At 51.5% G+C, this 10895-nt stretch overlaps 5 protein-coding genes across 5 annotated transcripts; 2 read left to right on the top strand and 3 right to left on the bottom strand.

Moving 5' to 3' along the window:
• Positions 1-121: 121 nt before the first annotated feature.
• On the top strand, positions 122-2108 carry F9C07_13021 (Reticulon-domain-containing protein). The gene is made up of 7 exons (XM_041295729.2): positions 122-342; positions 483-506; positions 580-696; positions 751-782; positions 835-952; positions 1006-1202; positions 1264-2108. Exons 1-7 carry the CDS (start codon positions 288-290, stop codon positions 1750-1752), a joined length of 1032 nt encoding a protein of 343 aa, XP_041150876.1. The 5' UTR covers positions 122-287; the 3' UTR covers positions 1753-2108.
• Positions 2109-3275: 1167 nt separating this feature from the next.
• F9C07_2206278 (NRPS-like enzyme) lies at positions 3276-5326 on the bottom strand (the record flags this gene model as incomplete). Its single annotated transcript, XM_071509631.1, has 6 exons — positions 3276-4121; positions 4160-4459; positions 4523-4977; positions 5043-5134; positions 5183-5263; positions 5295-5326. 6 exons carry the CDS (start codon positions 5324-5326, stop codon positions 3276-3278), a joined length of 1806 nt encoding a protein of 601 aa, XP_071367511.1.
• Positions 5327-5347: 21 nt separating this feature from the next.
• On the bottom strand, positions 5348-6366 carry F9C07_2048057 (uncharacterized protein; the record flags this gene model as incomplete). The annotated part of the gene is made up of 2 exons (XM_071508554.1): positions 5348-5995; positions 6064-6366. Coding segments are annotated over 2 exons (951 nt in total), but the record flags the coding sequence as incomplete, so codon positions are not given.
• A 1239-nt stretch (positions 6367-7605) lies between these two features.
• Positions 7606-9068, bottom strand: F9C07_13024 (putative PKS-like enzyme; the record flags this gene model as incomplete). The annotated part of the gene is made up of 4 exons (XM_071507939.1): positions 7606-7916; positions 7962-8298; positions 8424-8920; positions 9023-9068. The coding sequence occupies 4 exons, from the start codon at positions 9066-9068 to the stop codon at positions 7606-7608; spliced, it is 1191 nt and encodes a 396-aa protein (XP_071367509.1).
• A 403-nt stretch (positions 9069-9471) lies between these two features.
• Positions 9472-10804, top strand: F9C07_2111149 (Alpha/Beta hydrolase protein; the record flags this gene model as incomplete). The annotated part of the gene is made up of 3 exons (XM_071509073.1): positions 9472-9621; positions 9772-10406; positions 10459-10804. 3 exons carry the CDS (start codon positions 9472-9474, stop codon positions 10802-10804), a joined length of 1131 nt encoding a protein of 376 aa, XP_071367508.1.
• Positions 10805-10895: the final 91 nt, after the last annotated feature.

Raw genomic sequence — 10895 nt, 5'->3', positions numbered from 1 at the left:
AGAACAGTAGTCGGTTTCCCTCACACGACCCTTTCAGGCCCCGGGACTCTCGCTTGTCAATTGCATCACCCTCACTCACCTTCTCCTATCTTCTCCTCCCTCACAGGTCACCCAGATTCTTACCCTGCGCCCCCTCTTTTCTTCTCTTTCGTTCGTTCTTTTCTTCATTAATTCCTTCAATTCCTCCACCCGAGAAGTGGTCATTATTTTAATCCTTCTTTCTCCTTTCTCTTTTTTGCGTTTTCTTATCTTACCCAGCTTCAGCGCTGCACAAACATCTTTCCGACATGGCCGAAAGCACAAGACCCGGTGAGGTGAGCTATCCCGACACCAATGGAAGCAGTAAGGTACGTGGGAATGACATCGGATAGCGATTGACTTGCGAAGGAGCAATAGCTGACTGTATCTTAGTTATTATTCAAAATTCCCCGAGAAGGGCCATCGGAAACGTTCCACAATCCGAAGCTAACGCTTATCCTTAGGTGTCAAAAATGCCGTAACTAATGGTAATTAGACAACACCCGCGCTGCTCAATAACCAGTGGCAAAAGGACAATTGACCTGATTAATTCCTTAACAGGGCCCGTTGTTGATCACATCAAGTCGGAGGCAGCCCGTACCGAACAAGAGCTACGCGAATTGAAAAACGCTCGTGTGACGCCCTCGACCACAACTGCGACCGGCCAACACCTGACTTGTATGTGGTGAAGATAGTCCACAATGCCACAAAAACACAGCTAATTCGTTCCAGACTACCACTCCCTGTTGTACAGCCTCCTGAGCGTGAGTGAGCCATTGCACTGTGATGAGCACTATAAACCTAACCCGTAACCAGTGGGAACAACCTCGAGCTACTGCTGTTTCATTTGCGACCGTCGTGACTTTTATTTTCGCCGCCCGTTACCTGCCTCTGCTTCGCTGGTTCTTTAAGTTCATCTATGTGGCTTTAGGATGTGAGTTGCGATCCCCTGTGTGATATAAGCTGGGCAGTAATTGACCTGTCTAGTCACCGCTGCCGCCGAGCTCGGTGGTAGACTCGTGCTGTCGCAGGGCCTCGCAAGCTCTTTCCGCCCTCGTAAATACTACACCATCCCGAAGGAGACCATCGAGGGAGTCTATGAGGATCTCGAGCAGCTTCTTAACTTCGTGCTCCTCGAATTTCAGCGTATCCTGTTCGCCGAGAACATCGTCCACACTGTCGCTGTAAGTTATGGGAGTATCGATATGGATGTGCCCTAAGCTAATAAACTTCTCACCGGTACAGGCTTTTGCTGCCGCCTTCAGCGCCTACTGGTTGATCAAATGGCTTCCATTCTGGGGCCTGTCTTTGATCGCCGTTACCATTGCTTACATTGGACCTCTGGTTTACATGAACAACCGTGAAGTCATCGATGCACAGATCGAAAACATCCAAGAAGTTGTGAACTCCCAGGCCCACCAACTGAAGGACCTTGCCGAGGAACGTACCTCCCATGCGACGGGCTTGATGAAGCAGTACGTTGATGACTACAGCGCCAAGGCCCAGGAATACATCGGTCAGCGTCGCTCCGTGTCTCCGCAGATGACCAAGGTCTCCACCCCCGAGCCCGTTATCAAAAAGGAGATCGACACCGAGCCCGTATTCAAGACTACGGATTTCCCAGAGGCACCTAAAGAGGAGCCCGTTGCTGTGAAGGAGGAGCCCGTGGCTGTGGCGGAGTCGATTGAGCATCCTGCTTTGAACGCGGAGAAGGAGCCCCTCCTGGCGGCTTAAGATGCCTCGGCCATCTCATGTCTTGCTCGATCAGCCACCCACGAATGACTGCATCTGGTGATGGATATGCTGATCGCGCAAGGGCTTCCTTATTCGGCACTGTTTTGTGGGACACGCCCGACCAAAATTGTACTGAATGTTGAGGTATAAGGATGGAGAATAGGCGTGTACGATGGTATGATGCGATTTGAAGGTTTGACTTTAAAATTCTCTATTGCGCCGAAGATATTGCCTTTTGTTTTTTCCATTTCTTTTTTCGGCTCGACACCATTTTCATCTCTATTCTCGTTAGTACCTTCGGCCTTTGTATGTACATCTTTGACGTTCAATTGAGCCTTCTAAGTTTTCTGCTTTTCATTATTGGGGAAATAATACTAAGGTCCTACAGCGGGGCGAAGGCATACAGAAAGATAAAACGCACATTAGAAGAAACAACAGAGAAAAGAAAAGGGCAAGCACATAGCGACAAAAAGTAAAAAAAATCTCTGCAGGTATTGTGCGAGGCAGCGGCTGTGCTCATCTGAGATGCAACTGGTGTTTCGGAAACATTCCTTGAACATATGTAAATTTTAACATTTTACTGTTGCAGCCGCGGACCTCGGCGTTGTCGCACCACATCTACGATCTTATCAAGGCGATATGACTCTCTTGTTATAAGACCCTAGCCCGGAATTCAAGCTATGGCTGTCCGCGTTCGACGGCAGAGCAGACCAGGTACCTCCGCCGTACACGACGCCGCGGAAGCCTTTCCGCTGTCCCAGGTCGAGAGATGTCACATAAGTGCTGCCAGGCTGTTTTACGACGCAACTGCGTCGCGTTTCAGGCCACCAGGACTTGGGTGCAATGGATTCGTATTCCAAATAGCTCTGAAGGTCCCACCGGCTCTTGGAAGTCGACCATCGTAAATTCTATAGAAATAGACAATGATATCGACGTCATCGGCTGGGTGTCCCATGCCAGCTGACCGACCAGACAGGAATTGTAGTTTGGTCTGTTTGCACTTACCAGGGACAGCTGCATGCATGGGCCCCTCCTGGTATATATTATGAATGGAAAGACGGAGATAGCGGAGAATACATTAGTGCTTAACCCAGACCACTGGGATCCAGGCTGCACACTGCAGATCTTCTATCGATGATCCTTCATCCCTAGAATCAGTTAATAACAGACAGCAACGCGATTGGTGGATGAGAAGGGGAGCAGGACATGCACTGAATCAACAAGAGATGCATAGTTAATGAATTGTCCGGTTCTGGTATCGGCGCTCAGAGTCCACCTGCGATCGCCTTCCGAAGTATGGATATTTATTCATCCCAGATCGAGGCATGTCCTGTATGCATCTGAAAATAGTGAATTGCTCTCTTTCTCAGGAGAATCGTCCAGAGCCCCAGACACAGACGACAGTGTTCTCCATGACCCATATTCCCCGTATTTACCGATCCATAGTGCTTATGAAGCTTATTGAATTGATAAACTATTCAAATCTGACAGGAGCTTTTGAGGGAAACAAAAGAGAGATACTTCTAGTTGACAGAGTCTGACACCACCGGAGGATACCAGCTGAGGCGCTTGGAGGTCACCTCCTGCAAATACAACCCTACCATTTCATTCATTCCAGCCTGCATGGCACGACCAATCCACTCGGTCATGGGCAATGTGCCCAACGGCTTTCCCCGTGTTCTTCCTAGGTACTCTGCCAGTTCATGAACTGGAAAGGCACCGGGGTTGCAAGTGTGAACCACACGAACTGCACGCACTCCAGTTTCAGAGACGTTTGGTGACTCCAAAACAGCCACTATCTGTTGCGCTACCGCTTCCACGTCAACCAAATCTAGATAACCATCCCAACCATCCATGTCCGGTGCTAACTCTAGCTGCCTCGAATAGTGAAGAAGATTGCCAAGAATGTTGGCGTCGGGAGCATCTTCCCCTACAATCCCCGTTGGTCGATGCAGGACGATATCAAGACCGTATTGTTGATTTACCATTTCAAGGAGACGCTCACTCACCCACTTTGCGATCTGATAGCCGTGCGCACTCGAATCCCTAGGTGGTGGATAGGCAGCTACACTCACCTCACGAAGGGGCAGCTCATTGCGCGGAACGAATCCTGCGACACCGGCCGAGGAGACGAAATGGATGGGGATGTGACAAGGTTTTGCGAGGCGAACAAGTTCGGCGGTTGAATCCACGTTGGCCTTTTTCAGTGAGCTGTAAGATTTCAGGAAAGACACATCAGCACCGTTATGGACGATGATGTTGGCCCTTGATGCAAGTGACCGAGCCGTTGTGATGTCTAGCCCCAGACGGGGAAGAGCCAGGTCTCCGGTGTGGACGATGATCTTGGAAGACCCATTCGCGTTTAATTTCTTCATGGACATTTGAGAGCGAAAGCAATACAGTGCACTTCGGATACTGTAGGAGACGAAACGAGACCTTGGAGAATCTGCTTCCCAAGGAATCCGGAGGCGCCGGTGAGGATCACGATTTTGCCAGCATCGCCAGTTAGACTGGCAGATTCAGCTTCAAGATTAGCGTGCTCCAAATCCTGATCTGATATCAGTACGCATGCCTCGTCCTCCCACGCAAAATGGCTTGAAGAAACCGAATGATTTGACCAGAGTCGCCGAGCCATCGCTTCAAGTGAGCAGGTTTCTACCAACTCCACCAAGGGGAGCTGGATTCCTAGCCGCTCTTTAATGAATGACTGCAGCCGCACTAGGGAAAGGGAGTTGCCTCCAGCCTCGAAGAAATCAGTGTCCTTGGCGACCTTAAGGCCCTTTGCCGCCGTGTCTGGTAGGACCTCCTGCCACATTCCAAGGAGTGTCACCTCATCCGCGTCGAGATCTACCAACACCTGGTCGTCGACGGATGAGTCAGGCAGTACAATTGCGTCAAGGGCTTTTCTGTCGACCTTTCCATTGACGCTAAGTGGTAGTTCTTGCAGGGGAATCATGATTGAGGGGCACATATATCGGGGCAGAGGAATCCTCTGGCGCAGCTGCTTCAGGTAAGTTATTCGGTCTACTTCCTCGTCTAGAGGGTCATTGGAAAACACCACAAAGGCCACGAGAAACGTATCGGTGCCAGTTCCACGCACACAGACGTGCGCATTGGCGAGTTTCTCTTTGGATACTAGGAGCAGTGCATGTGCGATTTCATCTAGTTCAACGCGTTGTCCGCGTAGTTTGATCTGGGAGTCACCTTCAAGTCTTCCGAGAAACACTAGAGACCCGTCATTTAGGAGTCGTCCACGGTCTCCAGTTCGGTAAATCACATCCGACTCTGACAAATTGGACAGGCCGGCAGGGCAAGGGATTTAAACTCGTCCCGCAGGCGATCGGTCACTTTCTCCCCGCCAGAAAACGCGTATCTCCATTCGCTAGAGCGTCGCAGCCAGCCCGCGCCATGATGAATCATGGACGAGTACTCGGAAGGCAGCGCCATGGTGTAGGTAATACGCTCCTCCATGATCAGCCGCGCGAGCTCCACCGCGTCCCCTCGAAAGGAGCTGGGAGCCACGACAACTGTGCCGCCGTTACCAAAGAGCAATGAACACCTGCTCGATGGCCATGTCAAAGCCTGGAGAACTCTGTTGCAGCACTTTCTCCTGCGCGAGTCCGTATTCCTGAGTGACTGCAGCAAATTGGTTGACCCAATTGAGATGATCCAGTATAATTCCCTTTGGAGCACCCGTTGAACCGCTGGTGTAGAGAACAAAAGCCGGATGATCTGGGTGAGATACATTTCCTTCATACGGACCATCTGGGGAATCTGCTATAAGTAACGTTTCCATCAACCTTACAGGCATGATGTGTTCTTCGCCTAGGAGGGAAGCGCATTCGCCCAGTCTGCTGTCGGAAAGCAGAAGACGAGGCGACGAGTCACCAATGATCGAAGACAGACGCTCATGGGAATTGCGGGAGTCGAGAGGGACGTACGCAGCGCTCACACGGAGGATGGCGAGAATGAAGACGATCATGTCGGCTGAAGGTTCACAGAGAATAGCTACCCTGGTAGCAATTCCAACGTCGAGATCCTTAAGCGCCCTCGCGGCCCTACCAACTAGTTCGTTGAGCATGTCATAGGTGATTTCCGTGTTTGTGAAGCCTAGCTTGACAGCGATGTTGTCAGGATATCGTTGAGATGCCACATCTACCTGCTGGGAAACGGTCGTCTCCCAACCTTCCCACCTTTCGACTACTCCACCGCTGCCGATTTCCGATATCAGCGCTGGATCAAACTGGGGGTGCAGATCAACCTCGCTAACAATACTATGGGGAAGCTCTGATATCTGGGCCACTAGCCAACGTATATATCAAGCAGACGGGCACAGTCCTGGTCCAGATACAGAGAAGGCGGCATCGTGAAGGAGAGGGCTGTGTCCTGACCCGCGGTCTCAACAATGCTGATAACCAGGTCACACCCACTTCTTGCGTCTTCGACTCCCACCATGTCCATTTCGCAGGACGCAAAGGTAGACATTTCACGGATGCCGAGGGTGTAGTTCAGGAGTACTTGAAACAATGGGCTGGATGTGGAAGAGCGTGGGACTTTGAGCTCCTCCAAGAGAACGCCAAATGGAACCTCAGAGTGCGCGAGGGCCCCGTACATGGATGTTCTAGTCTTCTTGAGCAGCTGTGCTATAGTATCCTGACCGCAAACACGGACTCTGACGGGAGCAAATTCAAACAGAATCCCACGGTGTCGAAATATCGGTCGTCGTGCCGGTTTGCATCAGCAATTCCGATGCACAATCGTCAACTGAACTATTAAGGTGTTGGAAGAAAAGGACCTGCAGGGCTGCGGCATAGAAGTGGAAGGAGGTTGACCCAGACTGACGACTACACTCTTTCACTCTGGCCACAGTCTCCTTCTTAATAAAGGCATGGGCCGTGAAACTTTCGGAGATGCTCAAGAAAGGTCGAGATTGGACGCGGGAGAACGGTAGGAGAGGCAGGCAATCCACTGGTGTTTCAAACTGTTCCTTCCAGTACTCAAGATCATCCTTTATGGCCTGGCCTTTGAGCTGCTCTCTTTCTGCGATGGCATAATCTAGGTACTGCGACGCTGGTTGTGATACACCCGGCGAGATATAGCTTTGATTGAGATCGCCCAGAAACGTCCGGAGACTGATTCCATCCATGACAATATAATGATAGCAAAGCATAAAGACGTGTGTATCTCTTGACAATTGCAGGATGGATGCTTTCAGAGTCTTACCGTTGTCAAGATCAGACACATGGTCGCGGACGTCGAGAAATTCAGCATTAATATCACTCCCATTGGCGATAGTCTTTCTTTCGAGTACGAATCATTCCCGACAGAAAGTGAATTGCTCGGGCCCGCCTGTGGTTGAATTTACTCGAAAGGCTGTATGCAGGGCCTCGTGGCGCTGGATAACTGCTTGGATTGCAGCTTCAAAGCGGTCACAGTCCAAGTGGTCTTGCAGTTTCCAAGCAAACGCCACATTGTATGCTGAGGAATCATCACTATACCGATGGGCAAGCCAGATCCTCTCTTGTGCGTGAGATAGAGGGGCCGATCGAATCACTGCAAGCGACTGCAATGATGGGGGAGCGATATTATCTTTAATCAAGCTCAAGCCATCACTGCGAGGATCAAATTCGCTGGACACGTCGTCCGTATCTAATCTAAGTATCAAAGTCAGAGTTTTTCAGGAAGATCTCGGGGTGGAGGAGGGATCGAATACCTTCACTTGGTGTAGGGGTATTCCTGTCCTCCGACACTGACTCTGTGGATGATGTGGTAGGAGAGGCATCAATACTGGATTTATCTATATAACAGCGATTGGCGTCAATAGAAGATACTCTAAACTATGACACAAAACAATCACTCTTCACCTTGAGAAATTGTCCCTCTCTCCAAGTCTATTATCTCCACCACACCCACAAAGGGAGACTTGCCTTGATCAACCGTTGTCACGCTCACTGGTTTGTCGTTGGGTGCTTCACTGGGGCTCTCAGAAGCGTCAAACGTAAGAGACAACTTATCCAGAACATCGCGACAGATGTCCCGAATGGATGCGCCCCCAATAACCTTCAGAACTGGCACATCCACATTCAGCTCCTTGAGAAACCAGGAGCGCACCTCTACCGCAATAAGAGAGTCGATTCCTAAATTAGCAAGGCTAGTTAGCATATCTGGGTTCACATGTCGAAACTAGAATACAGGAGAAGAACACGTACCGACTTCCACCAAGGGGGTGTCCTGGGCAATTGAATCGGCCGACATCTGGAGTATGGCTGCGAGACGAGTGGCAAACGATGTACAAAGAATCGACTCGGCCTGGGCGACTTGTGTGGCGGCCTTGAGCTGATCCATCACGGGAATCCTGGCAGATGCAGCGGTGGTCGCCTCTCCGGGCAGCACTTTCTTATCCTCCCACTTCATATGCGAGAACCGGGGGTTGCTTAGCCACAAAGGAGGTGCTGAGTCTTCCTCCGCTAGACCCACACGCTTCTGCATGCCACTGGTCAATACGGGCTGACAGCCTGAGCCAGGTCGTCCTGATATAACTGCCTCCTGAGAGAGTCTTGAGCATAACCGCAGTAACATCTTCTCCACGGCCGTACCCGTCTGCCTTGTCGTCCCACACCTGGGATCGCACGTGGGTTGAGAGCATGTGCAGCTTTGATTCAATGATGTACATCTCGGGCCCGAATATCAGATTCGCGCCCGCTGCAATCGCCACAGGCGTCTCTCCTGACCGCAGGCTTTGCACCGCCGGGATGTACGGCAACCAGTGATGATGATGAAAAGGCCGTATCAATTGTCATGCTGGGGCCCTTCCAGTTGAAGAAATATGAGACGCGGTTGCTGAGGATGCTTCGCGTGGTGCCTGTGCCGCTGTATTTGGGAATTGTTTCCATGTCACGAAGATGGATGTCGTGGTAGTCGTTGGTCATGAGGCCAACGTAGACTCCCGTCTGGGTGTTCTGCAGCTCCTGGATGCTGGTTCCTGCATTCTCTAGACATTCGTACACGGTTTCCAGGAGGACCCGGTGTTGAGGGTCCATGGCCTCCGCCTCGCGGGCATTCCAGGAGAAGAAGGGGGCGTCGAAGACACAGGGGTCTTCCTCCAGGAGATAGGGATGCTGCGCGTTTGAAGCACCATGGTGTTCGTCATTGGGATGATAAAAGCCGGCTGGGTCGAATCGTTAGGCGGGAATCGGGCGAAGGAGGTCGCGGGGAGAATGCAACAGCTTCCACAGTTCGGAGGGAGTAGAGGCTCCACCAGGGAACCTACAAGAGCTCCCGATAATGGCAATAGGTTCAGGAACTTTGGTATCCATATTCAGTTGATGAATGGGGGGAGTGAAAGAAATCTCGATGTACGCTCTATCGTTTCATAACTGAGGAGCATTGCGCCAGATGATCTGGAAACCTTATACAAATATAGTAGTTATTAGAGCTGAGAATCACTGAAGACATACTATACTACTATTGATACTCGGTCTTGTTCGGAGGTATCGTTGTTGGTCGTGGTTCCTTTGGGGCAGTGAAGCCGAAAGGCTACGCATAAACCGTCTATTCAGCCCCAGTCAGCCCCAGCGAAACAAGCATCGGACGCCGATGCCGAACCTGTTCAGCGCCGAATGATTCCCCATCTTGAGCTCAGCGGTAATATTACGGGTAGAGATTGTTCTGGTCTTGTCCTCTCGGTTCGCAGTTTGAGGTTTCAACGTCCCGTTCACCATGTATACATTCTTTGATTCGGATTTCTTCCACTTCGAATTCCTCCGTGTCCTAGGCACCGCTCCCTTTGAAGGATGCGAGATTGGGAAGTGTCTCGAGACAATTGCCTGCATCAAAACCCCTGATGCAGAGAGCTGGTTTGACGCCTGGGTTGCTGCAGGACGCAAAGCAGAAGCAGCCGCTCGTTGGGCATGAATCCGGTCAGGGAACTATTTTCGAGCAGCCGAGTACATGCTCCACTGCACGCCCAAGGACACCCGACTTCTGGAGACGCTGGAGCACAGCGTGCGCAACTTCTAGCGTGGGTTTGCTCTGCTCGCTGACCCCGCGGGCTATGGCGGCGAGGTTCTTTCGCTCGAGGTTCCCTACGAGCACGGTCTGATGCTGCCGGCGTATCTGTTCATGCCGCTGCGTGAGGCAGGATTAACGGAGCCCATTCCCGTCGTGGTCAACAGCGGCGGGTTCGACTCCACCCAGGAGGAACTGTACTTCTACATCGCCGCAGGCGCGCGCCGACGCGGGTACGCCGTTCTCACCTTCGACGGCCCAGGTCAGGGGATCTTCCACCGGCGACTAGACCAACGAGCTGGCTTCCCGGCCCAGGCACCGGAGGGCGCGTATATGCGACACGACTGGGAGGCCGTGATCCGTCCCGTCCTCGACCGACTGTGGACATACAGCAAGGCAAACCAACATCTCCACCTCGGCCTCAACCGGGTATCCATCTTTGGCGAATCAATGGGCGCATATTTTGCACTTCGTGGCGCAGGCGATCCCTGGATCAAAGCGTGCATTGCGATGGACGGATTCTACGACATGTGGGATACTGCCGATTCGCGCATTCCCCCCGTCTTCCTAAAGGCTTGGGATCGACTGGGTGATCGCTTCTTCGACCGGGTCATCCGCTCACTGGGCAGAGTACACTTTCATACGCGGTTTGAATTCGCACATGCGCGATTTGCGTTATGTTTGCCGACTTATGCACAGGCGACCCGGGCATTTCAGAAGTTTTTCTCTGCGCGGGGATGGAGAGCAGGGGGAATACTTGGCCCGGGTCCAGTGCCCGGTGTTTGTCACCGGTGCGGCGGACTGGGCGTATTTTCCCGCCCAGGGAAATGCGACCAAGATTTTCGAGGTTTTCAATCAGTTGCATCCTGAAATGGCCAAACTGTGGGTGACCAAGGGAGTGGGATCCGGTGGATTGCAGGCCAAGGTGGCGGCCATTTCGGTTGTCCATGACAAGACGTTTGAATGGTTAGACGAGGTGTTGATTATTGATCGAAAGAAAGAGAAATCTTTACCTTACTTATATCTATTTGTATTTCTGGTTTAACTCTAGCCTCCCTAAGTAATGTACTTTTCCGTCGTTGATCATAGCATTTATAAATCAAACGGTCTATTGCAGTGAGTATTGTTCTAAGCTC

This window comes from Aspergillus flavus, chromosome 8 (assembly GCF_009017415.1).
Source record: "Aspergillus flavus chromosome 8, complete sequence".
NCBI lineage: Eukaryota > Fungi > Ascomycota > Eurotiomycetes > Eurotiales > Aspergillaceae > Aspergillus > Aspergillus flavus.
This window is presented reverse-complemented; position numbering and strand designations above follow the sequence as displayed.